At 42.5% G+C, this 15797-nt stretch overlaps 1 protein-coding gene across 1 annotated transcript in view; it reads left to right on the forward strand.

Moving 5' to 3' along the window:
* Positions 1 to 477: 477 nt before the first annotated feature.
* Positions 478 to 15797, forward strand: part of zmym2 (zinc finger, MYM-type 2) — a 37799-nt gene continuing 22479 nt past the window's right edge. The window contains exons 1-2 of the mRNA XM_044014804.1: positions 478 to 937; positions 14767 to 15468. Of these exons, the coding sequence (XP_043870739.1) occupies positions 626 to 937; positions 14767 to 15468 (1014 nt within the window). The 5' untranslated portion in view covers positions 478 to 625. The remainder of the gene's footprint in view (positions 938 to 14766; positions 15469 to 15797) is intronic.

Consider the following 15797-nt stretch of genomic DNA (forward strand, 5'->3'; position numbering starts at 1 on the left):
GGTTTAATTTTTCTGTTTCCTTCAACTGCTGTAAAGCAAATGTTGTTTGTTCCTTCTCCTTCCTCTCCTCCTACCTCTCCTTCTCCTCTTTTCTCTCCTCCTCCTTCCTCGCTCCTCCTCCTTTATTCACAAGTTAAAGGTGTTTATTTCAGCACACTGAGAGAAAATTTGTGTCGCTGTCTAAAAGAATTGTGAAGTGTCAAGATGACTTTAGAGTTTATTGCGTTAAGAAAAATCCCTGTTGCTGTTTATACATATATATGTATATGTATGTGTGTGTGTGTATATATATATGTGTGTACATATGTGTATATATATATGTGTGTGTATATATATGTGTGTATATATATATATATATGTGTATATATATATGTGTGTATGTATATATATATATATATATATATATATATATACACATGTGTGTGTGTATGTGTTTCACCCTGTACATATTCACATACTTTATGTAAAATCTACACTCTTATTTTTTATTCACACGTCCGCCATTGTTGCTGTGCGAGACTTCCGGTGTGGCATATCCGGTTAGAGATGTAAAAAGTAGGATCTTTTATTGCGAGGACAACAACAACAACAACAACAACTTTGAAAAAACAACAAAAAACAAACCATGTCTTCTCGAAAGACGGGTGTCGTGTGTGCCGTTACGGGTTGCCATAACAACTGGTACAAGCGAAAGTCTTTCCTGGAGCAGCAGTGTTACGACCACCGGCCGCAAACGCGACGAAAGTGTGGATGTAAAGCCCCGTACGAACTTTATCCTCCGCCGAAGAACGCGGCGACGCTGCGCCTGTGGCTGAAGGCGCTGAATCTGAAGAAGCCGCCGAAGCGTCCGTACGTCTGCTCGTTTCACTTTGTCGAGAACAAACCCACGGAAGATCATCCTGTACCGGAGAAATGGCTCGGATATGAAACAACGCAGGTAAAACAAATACAAAAAGTAACACTGATAATTATAATTTAAGTGTTAGTCGTGTGATGTCGTGTTCCAATTAACTGTGTTATTAAAATTCCGGTAAAATTGCCTACTTTTTGATTAATTCAGTGACAGCACGAAATAATTACACATAAATATCTTAATATGACGTTATATTTCCGTGTCACCGCACTCTAATATTGCACACATGTGGAACTGATAGTTTTCGTACGAGTGTTTACGTGATATATTTCTTTTTAAGTAAGAAAACAAAAAAGTGTTAGCCGATACGGACACCGGAAGCGCTGCACATAAGTACGAAGTTGTGGCTCCCGAGTAACTTCCGCTATCCAAAATAAGACCGTGTCATGTGATGACTGTTCCCTTTTTTTGCTACTGGAGTAGAGTGTTAGCTTATTTAGATTTGTTAACGATTTGATTATTGAAAATAATTAACGTTCTGTCGTCATGAAATCAGATTGAAATGTTTGCGAGATTAGGAAGATTTTAAATCTGGGGGAAAAGGTCAACGTAAACACAAATACTAGAAAAAAAAAAAATTATTTAAGCTAAACTTGCACAAGCAACATGACTAAAACCTGAGGAATATAACATATTTATATTAAAAAATATGCAGTTGTATGTAATTTTATTTGAACAAATAAAACTAAAATGTCTCTTCTTGCTGACGTGAATCTCACGTTGGCTAAGTTTAATCGGGAAAAATGTTAACTGCAGTTATTCAATTTTTCTGTGTCCTCAAACTGCTGTAAAGCAAATATTTCGGTAGTTTGTTCAGTGTGACAAGCAGTAGGTAGCACTTAAGTAGTTAGCATTTTTCCAGCTGCGTTACTGTAGAACCTGTTGTTATATGTGATAGATATTATGTTTACGTCCTCCAGTCTTTGTGTTTGGAGCATGCGCTGTTCTAATCAAAGTTCAGTTGGTATCAAAGCACTGTTGTCATCAAAGTGCAGTTTGTCATCAAAGCTTTGCTATTACATTACATTATATTATATTACATTACATGCTATCAAAGCAAATTACCGACACCCGCACAATTCGGATATTAGCAAGAATTTTACTGAACCACATAATATTTTTTCAGACAGAGGTTGATTTTTCGCCAGAGTTTTCTTTGGTTTGTTCAGCGTGACAAGTAGTAGGTGGCGCTAAAGTCCATATTTCTTGATTTTTGATACAAGATTGATTAAGTATGTAGAGCTGCCAATTTGAGGCTCTACTCTGCTGTTTTGTGTTAATATAAAATATGAGTATGACATTTATATTTATAGAAACTTTGAATGAATCATAAGTATAAAAATCACAGTTTTTTATGACATCTGAGCGACATTAAAACGCTCTGTGGCTGTTTCAGTGACGAAACACAGAACGTGTCAGAGAGAGAGTGTGTGTGTGTGTATTTGTGTTCAGCGTGGGTCACATGACTTCCTGCGCTCTGAAGAAGCACATGCAGAGGTTTGATGCGTCTTCAGCTCTGTTTCAAAAACACACCAGGATGTTTATGTGCAGCAGTTTTTCCCATGAACTCTTCCTTTGGTTTAAAAAAACAACAACTATTTGCTTTCTGCTTTTGCTCACTCTATATTTTCCCATCAGTCACATTTGTAAGAAGTAGTGACATCTAGTGGTGAGAATAATTGTAACAACATGAGTCGCTTTTTATCAACTATTGTGGCCTTCATATACCAAAAATGATTATCCATTCAGGCTGCCATAGGAACATAGAAAGCAAAGCTCTTGCCTAAATTACACATAAAAGGCTGATTTTAAGGCTATAAAAAACAAACTGTTATTATTTTTAGAGCGATTAAACACTTATACAAACATACTAACGGGTAATAGATTTCATTTCTGACAATAACCCTGCGTTTTTACTAGAGATGGGCATTTTCTAGTAAATAAACAATTGCTATGTGAATATTCATTAACTGCTGAATATTTGAACATTCTAGCAGTAAATGAGATGCATTCAGGGAAACTTGTAAATGTCATCACTTGTGCAAACACACATGAAGTCCATTCATTAACTGATTACTTGCTGCTGCTGTCGCTCCCTTCTGTTAATAGATTGACCAACACAAATGTGGCCCGAAGCTTGTTGCGACATAAACCTCCTTTCTGGTTTGTGTCCGGCTGAGCAGTGGCGTAGCTATCGCCCCCTAGGGGAACGGAGGCTTGCACTTGTTAGTGCTTGTATACTGGAACCGGGACAGTCGCCCAGTTCAATGGAGTGGCGTGCGCGGAAACTTTCCGAGTAGTTCTTACACACTGGAGCTATAAAACTTAACGTACTTGGACTAGAATAAACTAGTCAATGTTCCTGGTATTCAAAGATTAAAAAAAAGAAGAAGCGTGAACTGAATCTAACACGTGTATAAAACCTCCTGACTGGCTTTAAACACATTACATAGGAAACCATCAGACAACGTGTGGAATTGATGAGTAATGGTTTGAGGCAAAGACTCCCTGAGGCAAAACAGTCAAATCTGTAAAAAAAAAAGGAATTCCTAAAATGTGTTTGTGCCGTTTCAAGTTGGAGCTACTTTTAAAAAACAGTTAAAAGTCTTGGGGGTCGTGTCAGGAGGTCACAGGGTAAATGTGAGGGGGTCATAAGACGAAAACAATTTACTAAACTACAGAAATGTGTTGGGTTTTGTAAGTGAAATATTGATCATTTGAGGTCATTTCTGGGCCTCAGATGTCGACATGAACCTCACGCGTCATGTGGTTTTAAATTAAAGCATGTGAGACTTCGAAATGTGTCCTCGATTGAAACGACTGAAATAGAATAAAGTAACTAACCCTAACCCTTAAGGTAAGGCTGTTTTATTTAAGTGTTTTTCACACGGTGATATATGATCAAAGACGTCGATGAAAATGAATAAAATAAGGGATAAAAATGAGTTCAAAAGTTAATTTAAGCACTAAAAAGGACATTCAAGACATTAAAAGGAGCAGATTAAAAGAATTAAAGTGCTTATAATGATAAGAGAGTCTAGAAAAATTCTATTAAGTTGTATTTACTAAGGTAAATGATGCTCCCTACTACAACAACACGTAATAAAATATACTTAATGGGTTTTATCACAGAAATAAATCACTAATAAGAACATTTGTGTTTCTGGATTGTGGGAAATCATCCCATAGATGGACCACTTATTTTCAGTTAAAGAGCTGCAAAACACCTTAAAACCTTACTAATGTTTCCACAATATGTCGTGAAAAGTTTCTTTAGTGTCGCTTGAACAGAGGATTCTACTGCTGTGACAAATGTTGGTAGACCTATTACTTTAAGACTTTTACTTAAGTAATGTTATAAAAAGTGACTTCAACTTCTACCAAAGTTTCTGGTGACATACTTGTACTTTTACTCAAGTATCACCTTTGAGGTACTTTATACAAGACATAAAGTTCACAATATGTGAAATTAAGAGGTGAATAGAGTTAGTAGAAGTTGAGAGTGCCTGTTGAATAATAATAAATGTGTTTATAGAGCATTTTTAAAGGTTCTTGTATAGTTTACAGCTTTAAAATCACAAAATGACACATTATTTAGTGCATTAAGTGCCATGTAATGGAACATAAAACATGATTTTGTAAATTCTGACACAGGATCTGGCAACCCTGAGTGTTCTTCAACAAAATACACAAATAATGTCTGATCACTATGACGTCATTGTGTTGTCTACACGTCACCTTTTATGTAATATGTGACGGAAATCGTTTGTTTTTCTTCGTCTTTCTCGCTCCACCATGACGTAAATCACATCTGCACGTTTCAGCATTTGAACGCACCTGATCCGCCATTTTGATTGCGTCATCGGCTCATTAGCCCCAGCGCGCGCACACACACACACACAGTATGACTCATGTGGCCTGTTTTACTCATTTACGCCACTTTAAAAACCTCTTTCAGCTCATTTTCCCCGACATTAACTGACTCCTGCTCTTGTTGTCGCGGATTAAAACGCTACCCTGACACTCGCGTGTGATTAAATATAAGTTATTTAAGTTATTTCCTCTCAGCTGTTCGCGTTCTGCTGCTCATGTCTGGTTGAAATTACGTGAGGAAAGCCGAGGTTTCGCCGACTGAGAGCGGAGAACATGAACTCTGTCAACCCGGATCTCTTCCTCTGATTGGACCCGGACTGTGAGGGACTCGAGTGCGACCTGGTTCGGGGGGTTTGGGTCCGTCCCGGTCAGGGGTTTGTGGTTTTCTCGTCGACGTGGACTCAGTTCTCGCGGAGGTTGTGATAACGTTTCAACGTTTAATAGGTCGTTTTAATTACCGGCCATGCTGCCGCTGATTGATCCTCGTGCGCATGCGCGGAAAAAGGGAGAGAGGAGGAAAAAAAGAAGAAAATTAAGAAGTACGAATGGGTGCCGTCGGAGAGCATAAAAAATGACGGGAGTCTCACTCTGCCTCTGTTTCTGGCTACAATAATTGTGTGCGCGTATGTGTGGAGGACTTTAAGGGATACTTCAGGTTTTTTGTAAAACAGTGGTTATAAAGGGTTTAGGGCTGAAACCGTTAATCAATTGTTAATCGATTACTAAATTAATCGATTTTAGAAGTTGTTTTTTACAGTTAATACAAGCTTTCTGATTTTTCAGCTTCTTAAATGTGGATATGTTCTGGTTTATTTGCTCCTTTGACAAAAAAAAAACACTGATGTATGTGAATATTTCAGAATTTCAGAATGTGAACATTTTCTAATCTCTGAATGTGAGTATTTTCTAATATCAGAATGTGAATGTGAACATTTTCTAATCTCTGAATGTGAATGTTTTCCAATCTCGGAATGTGAATGTTTTCTGATCTCGGTATGTGAACGTTTTCTAATCTCTGAATGTGGTCTCAAACTCGCGGCCCATGGTCCACTTGCAGCCCCTCAGTCAATCATCTGCTTACAACCTTCTGTTTCCAGCTGGAAAAGACTGTCTTAAGGTTAGATGAAAGTATATATATATAAGTTTATATATCCTTAAGATTCAAGATTCCTTTATTGTCATTCCAACACACATTAAGACATGAGGTCAGAACGAAATTTCAGTCTCTCCAGAACCCGGTCAGCCCAACAATAACAAGAAAGAAAGAAAAAGAAGAACCAACAGTTTAAACTTAAAAAATATAAAATTTAAAAAACATTTAAAACTTTAAAACCTCTGGAGGTAAGGTGCTGTGTGATTATAGAGTTAACGAATGGAGTAATATAATTGAATTTAAATAACTGTCCTGAGGTAGTGTATAATAAATAAGTAAAAATTAGTGGAAAAGGTGGGCGTACAGAACTGAGTTGAAGTGATAACAGTTCGAAAAAAGGGGGGGTGGATGACAGTCCAGAGCATTTATCTGGGGGGGTGCGCAAACAGTTATTGTATAGAATAGTAAAATATAGAATATCCCCCAGAAAAAGTTTGGGAATCACTGACTACTCTGTGCCTCTTGTTTATCCTGCGCTGGCTGGTTTGAGTGCGGTGGGTGGGGGAGAAAATCAAAACAATAGGAACAATTATTCATTGTTAGTCTAGTAAACAGATTTAGAACGGTTTTACCTCAAATGTGTGAAATGTATTTAACAGGGACAGTGCACAGCCTCTTAGCTGTAACAGTTATAACTGTAACTGAAAACAGTTGACAGTTATAAGCTTATTTACAGCTGTAGTTCTCTAGGAGCCAAAGAAAAACATCAACCACGTTGATGTAGTACAACACAGGTTCTTAGCTTTAAGCTTACTTACATCTGTAGTCATATGGCAGGAAGCAATGAGTATCATCTCTGGTAATTTACACATTGCTTTACACATAAACACATTTAAACGTGTAAAAATCGATCCATCTGAAACGTATTTAGCATGTGTCCCCGTGTGCTCGCGCCTGAGTTTTTCCAGAGCAGAGTGAGGCATCTTCACCACGGACGATCTTTGGGTCGAAAGTGGCAAGTCGCACTTTGTGCGCACGCGCTCCCCGGAATTAATGTCAAGGCACAAAAGTGGCGCTACACCGTCTCGAGCTCTCCTCCGGTAAGACCACTCCACTGACGGGCTTTATTTGAGCATTTTCACGTCACACTCTTACGACTAATTCAGTCAAACTTTCGGGAACTTGTGCGACGCCTCCGGCGGATGCCCAGCAACTTCCCCGGTGGGTCACACCGGGGCGAGGGGACACGTTACGGCTCCGTTAAGCAGTGAAACTGTGCTGATTTGTGGCTCCGCCGTGTGTGTGTGTGTGCTTGTGTGTGTGTGTGTGTGTGCTGTGGCCGCTGCCGCCTCTAGGCTCCAGTATTGTTCAGTTGGCTCCCTGGCGGACGGCAGTGCTGTTTTCCTGGGGAGGAGGAGGAGGAGGGGGGGTGTATGGGAGAATGAAAGGGGGCTACGTTAAATGTGCTAACGTGTGAAGACACCGGGGGTCACACCCGCATCTGGGTCACGCTGCCTCCCGCCACACCGAGCCCCCGTTGTTTACCAACCGCATGACACAAATTGGAGACAGTTCATGTGATACGTTGACGCCATGGCGCCCCCAGCGGCCGCCGGGCGTACGTGTCACTGATTGCGCCAGGGTGGACTGCGTGCGGGGGTAACTTTCCAATTAAAACCCCCAGCGTCACAGGTATCATATGAATCGGGTTTTCTCATTCGGATTGGGTGTCAGTGCCATGTGTGCACACACGCAGCCGGAGTGTCGTGGCTTCACCGTGGGAGTTTGTGTCGTGGAAAAGCCCACGTTGCTTGTCTTCACGTCAGGGATTGTGTAAGTCAGTGTCTGTGTGCGCGCGTGCGTGTCTGCTTTAATACATTTGAATAAGTTGTGATCATATTATCTTGGTGGTGTTTTAAACAATGGCGCAGTCCGTGCCTGCTCCTCCTCCCCTTCATCTGCCGCTAATCCAATCGCAGTTTGCGCCAGGAAGAGCAGAGCAGAGCAGGGCTGGGAGCGCAGAGAACCACGTTTCTCCTGGTTCTCAACTTGGAAGGCAACCCCTTCATTTACCCGGGTTATTTATGGTAGAGCTGCGCAGCTCAGGTAGTTTTTACTGCCCGTGATTATAAAGTTTTTGGAGCTGCCCTTTAAAGCCAACTTTAGTGCCGGAAAGAGGAGCTTGTATCAGGGGGGTGTATGAGGTCGACCGATGGCCGCTGGTGGTGACCGGGCTCCAGGAGCGGATTTGGTACCGTGGTGATCCGAGTGTGTCGGCAATGAAGGGCACCAGCCGGCCCTGATACGCTCGGTACAGCCTGTCCTTGTGCTGCTGCTGCTGCTGCTGCTGGTTCTACCTCACATTTTAGCTCAGTTTAGTTAAAAAAAAAAAAGGTCTAAGCCTCATTAGCTGCTCTGGTGGCTGCGCATTACGCATCTTTTTTTTAGTGACATAAGCCTTATATAATATTTACACGCGTCTGATGTGAATGTGTGTGTGCGGGTGCTGTTGTCTGCGCAAGTGGCGCAAACGGCTGTGCGTCTCCACCTAGTGACCATGTGGGGAAAAGTCATGTCAAGTTGCAGCTGATGTTGTGGAGAGGTTGGAGGAGCACACCTATGTGAAGGTGATGGTGTTCTGTTGCTCGGAGGCAGCTCCTCCTCCCTCCCTCCCTCCCTCCCTCCTCCTTCCTCACCCTCCATCATCATCTTCATGTCCACCTGGTGTTGACGTTTTGGAGCAGGGTTGCATGTCAGAGCTCATTCATGCTGGATCCTGGTTCCTCTGTCGTCCACGTGAATGCAGCTCGGCTCACAGCTCTGCATTGCAGTCTGATGAACAGAGTCTAGACCAGGGCTATTTTTTTTTCCTCCTGCTCTGCGCTCGGTTGCTTTGCTTTGCACACAGAGCTTCCCTCTGTTGGTGTTTATATCAGGCCAAAAACTGTGATGCATTTATTGGAGAAATTGTGCAGCAACAGCGCAGTCTTTAATGTCCTTGCCCAACATTTGGACACGAGTTAAGCACTCAGCCGTTTGTGGGCAGATGTCATTTTCATGTCTTTTAAAAAATGGAAGAGAGAAAAATAAATGACACGCTCACTGCGTTTGTAATCCCAGTCTGTTTTTGAACGGTTGAGAACATCTTATTGATCTTGAATGTCATGCTGTTTTGGTTATTGCTTCCTGTCATGTGACCACTGTGTGAGCAACTCTTCCTCTTCCAGCTTTACAACCAAGTAGAGGTTAAGTCAGAAAGCAGCACTCTGGACAGCTGTAGGTTGTTATTCTTATTATATGGAGTGTTTTAATTCAAAAGTACAGACCTGGATTAAAACTGACTGTTCATATCACTTTAACTTCACTGGATTTGTGTAAAAATGTGCTTTTAAAGGTCCACTGTGTAACACTAAGGCGGGTTTGTTTTGGCAGCAAATGAATGTACTTCCTAAATTTGTGTTTGTGTGTAAAATCTCTTTGAAAAGAGGTTTAACCAGTTGAGTTAGAAAAGCCAAGCGTATCTCGGGCTAGCCATTGTATGCTACTGTTAGCCATAGTTTAGCAATAACAATGTGTTTGCAACTTATTTACCGTGAAACAAATAAGAAATTGGTAAAAGTAGCCTTGTTTGTATTAGGGCTGCCACGATTCTCGTTTTTAAGTTGTTTTTCTTAGACTTGTTTAAAGCGATAACTAGCCCTAAATGCGTGTTTGTAGCCTTAGTTATCGATGTAGCGCGAGTTGAATTTTGAGGAAATTTAAAACAAAGTTTTAAAGGTCCAGTATGTAAAATTTAGGCGTGTTTATTTTGGCAGAAATTGAAACTTCTTAAATTTGTGTTTCTAGATGTGTGAAAGTCTCTTACAAAGGAGTCCACCGTTTTCCAGTTGGACAGAAACGCTAACTTTTCTCGGGCTAGCCATTGTTAGCAATATCAGTCAATAACAATGCTATACATGGTATTTTGTGCAGTTGTCTACGGTTTAAAAATGACCGTGTTTTGTGTACGACTGATTTACTGTGAAACAAATTTGATAAAATGATTTAATTTTGTTAATCCCCTTAGGGAAAGTATTCCTCTGCATTTGACCCATCCTAGAATTTGGAGCAGTGGGCTGCCACACTGAGTAGCGCCCGGGGAGCATTGTGGGTTCGGTATCTTGCTCAGGGGTACCCCAGCCCTTATTGGCCGGGTGGGGATTTGAACCAGCGACCCTCGGGTTGCAAGGCAAGTTCCCTTTCCACTTGGCCACGAGCTGCCCGAAAGTGATATTAACGGTAAATGTAGCAGTGTTTGAATGGTGGCAGCCATCTTGGCATCCTAACATGGTCTACATGAGTTTGCTCCAAGTTGGAATCTGAGTTCCCGTAGAGTTCCATATAAGGAGTTTTCCCATGACCTTGGAAAGTCTGAGTTCAGACTACATATATATAGAACTCACCATTAGCCTCGAAACTAGAATAGGCCTTTTCTAGCTCCCTCTTACTATAGGCAAGGGCCTTGCTTTATGGAGGTGGCCATCTTGTGTTGTGTTTTGTTGTGTTTCTGTGAGGTTGATGGTTACAAGTACAGTTGATGCTTGATTGCAGGTGTAGACAAAAAAATGTCTGATGCTTTACCAAATATGGTTACCTCTGGTTTGACAAAAACAAAATGGCGCTGGTCAAAATAACAAACTCATGGCTTCAGACTGGGGAGTTAACAACCCAGCGGGCAACATTATTGTGGATTGTCATTATGGTACGTTCCATTTACATCAGAAGTCAGAACTAGGGGGTAACGTAACCTCCAAGAGACTGCGTTCCAGTTGAGAAAGTGGAAAGAAAACAATCCACGCAAACGTATCTTGGGGCTAGCCGTTGTTAGCTATACCAGTTGATAACAACCTTGAGTATTTACAGATGTCCATCGGTCTGATACAATCTTTTGGGGGCAACGGTGGCCCAGTGGTAGAGCGAGTCGTCTTTCGAATAGAAGGTTGTGTGTTAAATTACTAGCTCCGCTAGTTTACATGGCGATGTGTCCTTGGGCAAAACACTTAACCCTGTTTTGCCCTTGACAGCTGCGTCTGCAGTGTGTGAATGGGTGTAAGAGATGTGTGATAGAAAATGCGCTGCAATGCGCTGCGTCACTTTCTACCCAGCATCACACATTGTGTAATATATGTATATCAATAAAATGGACTTGGCTTAGGGCTGCAACCAGTAATCAATCTATTTTGATAACTGGTTAATCAGTTTGTTGTGTCCTTTTTATTAAAATAAGCTTTTTGATTTTGCAGCTTTTTAAATTTCTCTTTGCTCCATGTGACAAAGAAATAATTTAAACGGAATCACATTTAACATCTTTGGGAAACACTCCACATTTTACCACCTATCTGAGTGAACTAAACTAAAATATCAGTCATATTTAATAACTGCTGCACCATATAATGTCAACTTGGGTGGGGAAGCCAAAGTGTGAGTTGTAAAATGATAAAAAAAAAAAAAGATCTCATAGGTCTACCTGTTCCCCTCCAGGTGTCACCACCACAGGGACTTATGACTTTTATTGGACATGTCCCACAGAACTGGGGCCAAAATGGCCTCCGCTGTGTGTTGTAAAGGCAGAACCCTGGATTCCGCTGTGATGTCGACTGAGCTCAGTTATAACTGCTTTATTCAGGTGCTTCAGGCTCTTCCTGCTCTGGGTGAAGAGCACAGAGCTACAAAGACTGTTCTCTGTGTGTGTGTGTGTGTGTGTGTGTGTGTGTGTGTGTGTGTGTGTTTGTGCAGCAGCTGTCAGCTCTGACGTGATGTGTGGCTCACAGTCGCCGTCACTGCTGTGTAACATGGAAAAAGAGAGATTTTGACAGAAACTTGTCAACGTAGAACGTGCAGGCATGCGTCTATATGAACAACAGATTATTTTCACAGTTGATTAATATGTTCCATTGTTTACTCGATGGTTTATAAAATGTCAGTCAACGTCGATCTGTGTCTCTCAAACCTGGAAATGGTGACGTTCTCTAATGTCTTGTTTTTGTCCACAAACCAACGATGATTCAGTTCTAATGACTTCTTTGTTACGTGGAGCAAAGAAACATTACACATTTAAGAAGCTAAAAAAAAACCCACTCTATTAATCGAGTGGTTGTCTCAGCCCTAATTTATACTGGCCACTTTAATAGGTACGTCTGTTGAAATGCTTGTTAATGCAAATACCTAATCAGCCAATCACACGGCAGCAACACAAAGACAACTGTTGAATTTCAAATCCAGCACTAGATTTTTGCAAAGCGTGGACCCAAATATCCAGTGAGCTGCAGTTTTCTCTTTTGAGAAAACGCTTTGTTGATGCCAGAGGTCAGGTTCAAATCGATCTGAAAGGCAACAGCCACTCATTACTATTAAGGTGTGAAGAAAACCCGTCTCTGCACGCGCGCCACATGTCGAACCTTGAAGCAGATTTCATGTATAAATTCCCCTTTAATCACAAAGGACGTCATCTCAACCGTTTGAACACCAGGTTGGCCAACTCATCAGCGCATAAACGCACCCGTGGTAGTAATGTTGGGGGTGGCCTTACCATCACCATGGCAACCAGGGTGTAGCTTCACTCGTTGCCGGGGACAACAAGTGAGAAGCTGTGTGGAGCATCACACGGGTTGAGAGCTGAGGAGGAGGAGGGTTGGTGTGAAAGGCAGCAGGTAAGAGGAGGAGTAGAGTGCCAGGGAGTGGAGGAACAGGCAGGTGCAGAGAACAGAGAGAGGAGGAGAAGGAGGAGTAAAGTTGCCCCCGTTGCTGGGCAGGCACGTAGCAGTTCTTGGGAGTCAGCCATGGTGACATCGCCTCTACTGTTGCATCTGCTGCGTCTGAGCAGCCCTTCTTTTCATGGTGTTTTCACTCGGCTAATTGCAACCTGAAAGAAGGATTTGACTCGAAGCTCGGCCTCCACTATCCGTCTAGTGATTAGTTTGCATTTCTTTTTTTTGACTATGGCTGCAACTAATGATCTTTTTTTTTTTAATTGCTTATTCTATCTATATTTTCTAAATTCATTGATTTGTCACTTGGTCCTGAAAAATGATGTAATATGTGGATCGGTGTTTCCCAAACCTCTTCCCAAATGTCTTCTTTTGACCACAAACCAAAATGTTTGTTTTTATGATAATTTTTTTGTCATATGGACCAAAGAAACCAGAAAATACTGACATTGAAGAAGTTGAAAAACCAGAGAGCTTGATTTAATTAGCCCTGTTGTCCACCACCATCATGTGACCAGGACTTCAATGAGAGCTACAAATGTCTTCCACACTGGTGGGGCATTAGGGGGGTGAATCACATGGTACCTCACAAAATGATACGCGATACATGCTCCACGATACCAGTAATATCCTGATACAGCGATTCTGTGATAATCAACGTATTGCAGGCAATCATAAAGCGATACATCGCGATAGGCGTTAACATAGCTTCCTCCACCGTTATCCAGCAGTAAACTCCCTCTTCTGCCCCCGTTTCCCGTTATTCATTTGAGCAGCGCCACCGTGAGGAGACATGAAGTAGTGAAGACGCCCGGCAAATAAAACTGACAGGGACTGTTTTACTTTAGAGTGTCTTATTTTGTTGATTGAGATATCGGTATTTGCCCCGGCTTATCGAACATCGTATTGCACAAGGAAGGACAATGAAAAATTGCCAAATCAGTGTTTCTACCCACACTTTTAGGACGTTAGGTTAAACAGTAAAATGAATCGGATTGATTTTTTTATACCGCACAAATCTGATTAAAGTACTGTATGGACAGATATCGATGTTGAGGAAATAACGTTATCAGTCGTCAATGCTAACAGCTACCCCAAGATACATCCAGACATCTTGTTTTCATAATAATTTTTTGGCGGGATGAGGTCAGTTTTAATAACGGGCATTTTTGATTTTTAATTGTAATAAATCTGATGAAGCTGAAGCTGAATCATTTCTTTTATACCAAGCAACTGACAGATTTTAATCAGGCGAGGTTTCTCAAAACAATGGGCAATAAAAACACCAAAACACCAAAGCTCACTTAGCCATCAAGCAGAAATTCAAATGGCAGATTTATGATTGTGTAATTATGTCCAAATATTCACTCTGTCTTACTGTACTTTTTAGTGTTATTGTAATTATCAAAACAAGTTTCAAGATTTTTCAGCTCCTTTTTTAAATGTGAATATTTTGTGGTTTCTTTGCTCCATGTAACAAAGAAATTATGAAAAATCTGAAATAATTTGGGTTTGTGGGTAAAACGGGGCATTTTGAGAACATCGTCATTTCAAGGTTTGGGGAAACGCCAATCACCATTTTTTCCTTAAACATTCAGACATTTTTTTGGACCAAACAGCTAATCGATTTATGCGTTTCAGAAAGTACTGACACTGATGTTCTTCTTCCTCTGTTGAAACTCTTCATCAAATACCGGGGGAAATAAACAAGTCTTCTTTATGTCCTGCTTTTTCTGGAGGGATTCTGACCCTTTTTGTCCCTCCTGTCTTGGTAGAATGTGTCTGATCAGGTGTTAATTTGTTGTGAACTTGTAAGCAGAGCTTTCAGTCACTTCAGAGCTTCAGCTTTAGAGGAGAACGTCATGTCTTGTAGTTTTTAAATCGAAGCTTGTATCTGGGACGTGATCGGCTAAAGATGGATGTTAATGCTGAGCATTCGGCTCATAAACAAAGAGGTTGGCACAAGGGTGGTCGCTGTGGTGGTGGTGGGATTTCACAGGGCAGCAGGAGGCTACATGGGGGGGAGGTTTTCTCCGGGGACACCTGAGCTACCTGTACAGCTGTCGAGCATCATAAGAACCAATCAGTGGTGCAGCCTTTAACCTAATTGTCTTCTAACTGCCTTTTTTTTGTGTTGCCAGGTGGTTGCCTTAGCGATGGATGGGGAGTCGGAACCAAACCCCGCTGTATCGGAAGAGGCAGGGGAGCAGGTGGAGCCCATGGATGCCACTCCCTCCCCCCAGCAGCAGACCACGCCCCCCTCAGAGGAGGCTGGGGAGGCAGTTTCCATGGAAACAGAAGATGGAGCCACAAAGGAGGGCGGCTCGGAGGACAATGATGATGATGTGGTTCTTGTAGGGGAGGAGGCTCCCCAGCCTTCTGCCACAAACCTCTCCCAGGACTTGGGCAGCGCAGACTGCCTGGAGCCACTTGCGGATGTCGCACCCCTCGACATGTCCACAGCGGCACCGCTCTCCGCAAGCCCCAGCCCTCCCGCGTCTTCCTGTGCGTCCACGGTGGAGACGCCCCCGAAACCTCCAGCCACGGTGGTGGAGCCCATCGTCATTGACGACGAGGAGGACCCCGAGCAGAGAGATGCCTCCCCCTCCTCTCCAGCGCCCCCTGAAGGCTCCCCCACGCCGCTCTCGCCAAGCGTGCTCAGCAGCACCGAGCCAGATTCGGAGATCAGGATCGCCAGCGTCACCACGCTGGGCTCCGATGGCCAGAAAGGAGACGCGTCTGCCCCAAACACTCCGCCACATCCAGTGGACGTCCAGGAGGACATGAACCTCATGATCACCTCGGTGACGTCGCTGCAGGGAGACGCGACGTCCTTCACAGTGGTGAGGATTTGCGCGCACACGCACACACACACACACCAATTAGTGATAGTGAATTTGACATCTGCTCTTTACACACCAGTGGAGAACACACACACACACAATCCACACACAGGTACAGTGGGCACGGGGAGTAATGGTGGTTGGGTAGGTTGCTCAGGAAGCACCACAGCCCTTGACCTGTTTGAGGATTTGAACCGGCAACCCTTTGGTTATACAAGGTGGCAGGGAATTGAAAGCCCAGTTCCCTGCCATGGCCTTGAGAAGTCGTTTCCAACAAGGACGATTCTGCCTTGGAACGCATTCATATTATATCAGGCTTCCCACGGGTC

The sequence above is a fragment of the Solea senegalensis genome, linkage group LG2 (genome assembly GCF_019176455.1).
Source record: "Solea senegalensis isolate Sse05_10M linkage group LG2, IFAPA_SoseM_1, whole genome shotgun sequence".
Lineage (NCBI taxonomy): Eukaryota > Metazoa > Chordata > Actinopteri > Pleuronectiformes > Soleidae > Solea > Solea senegalensis.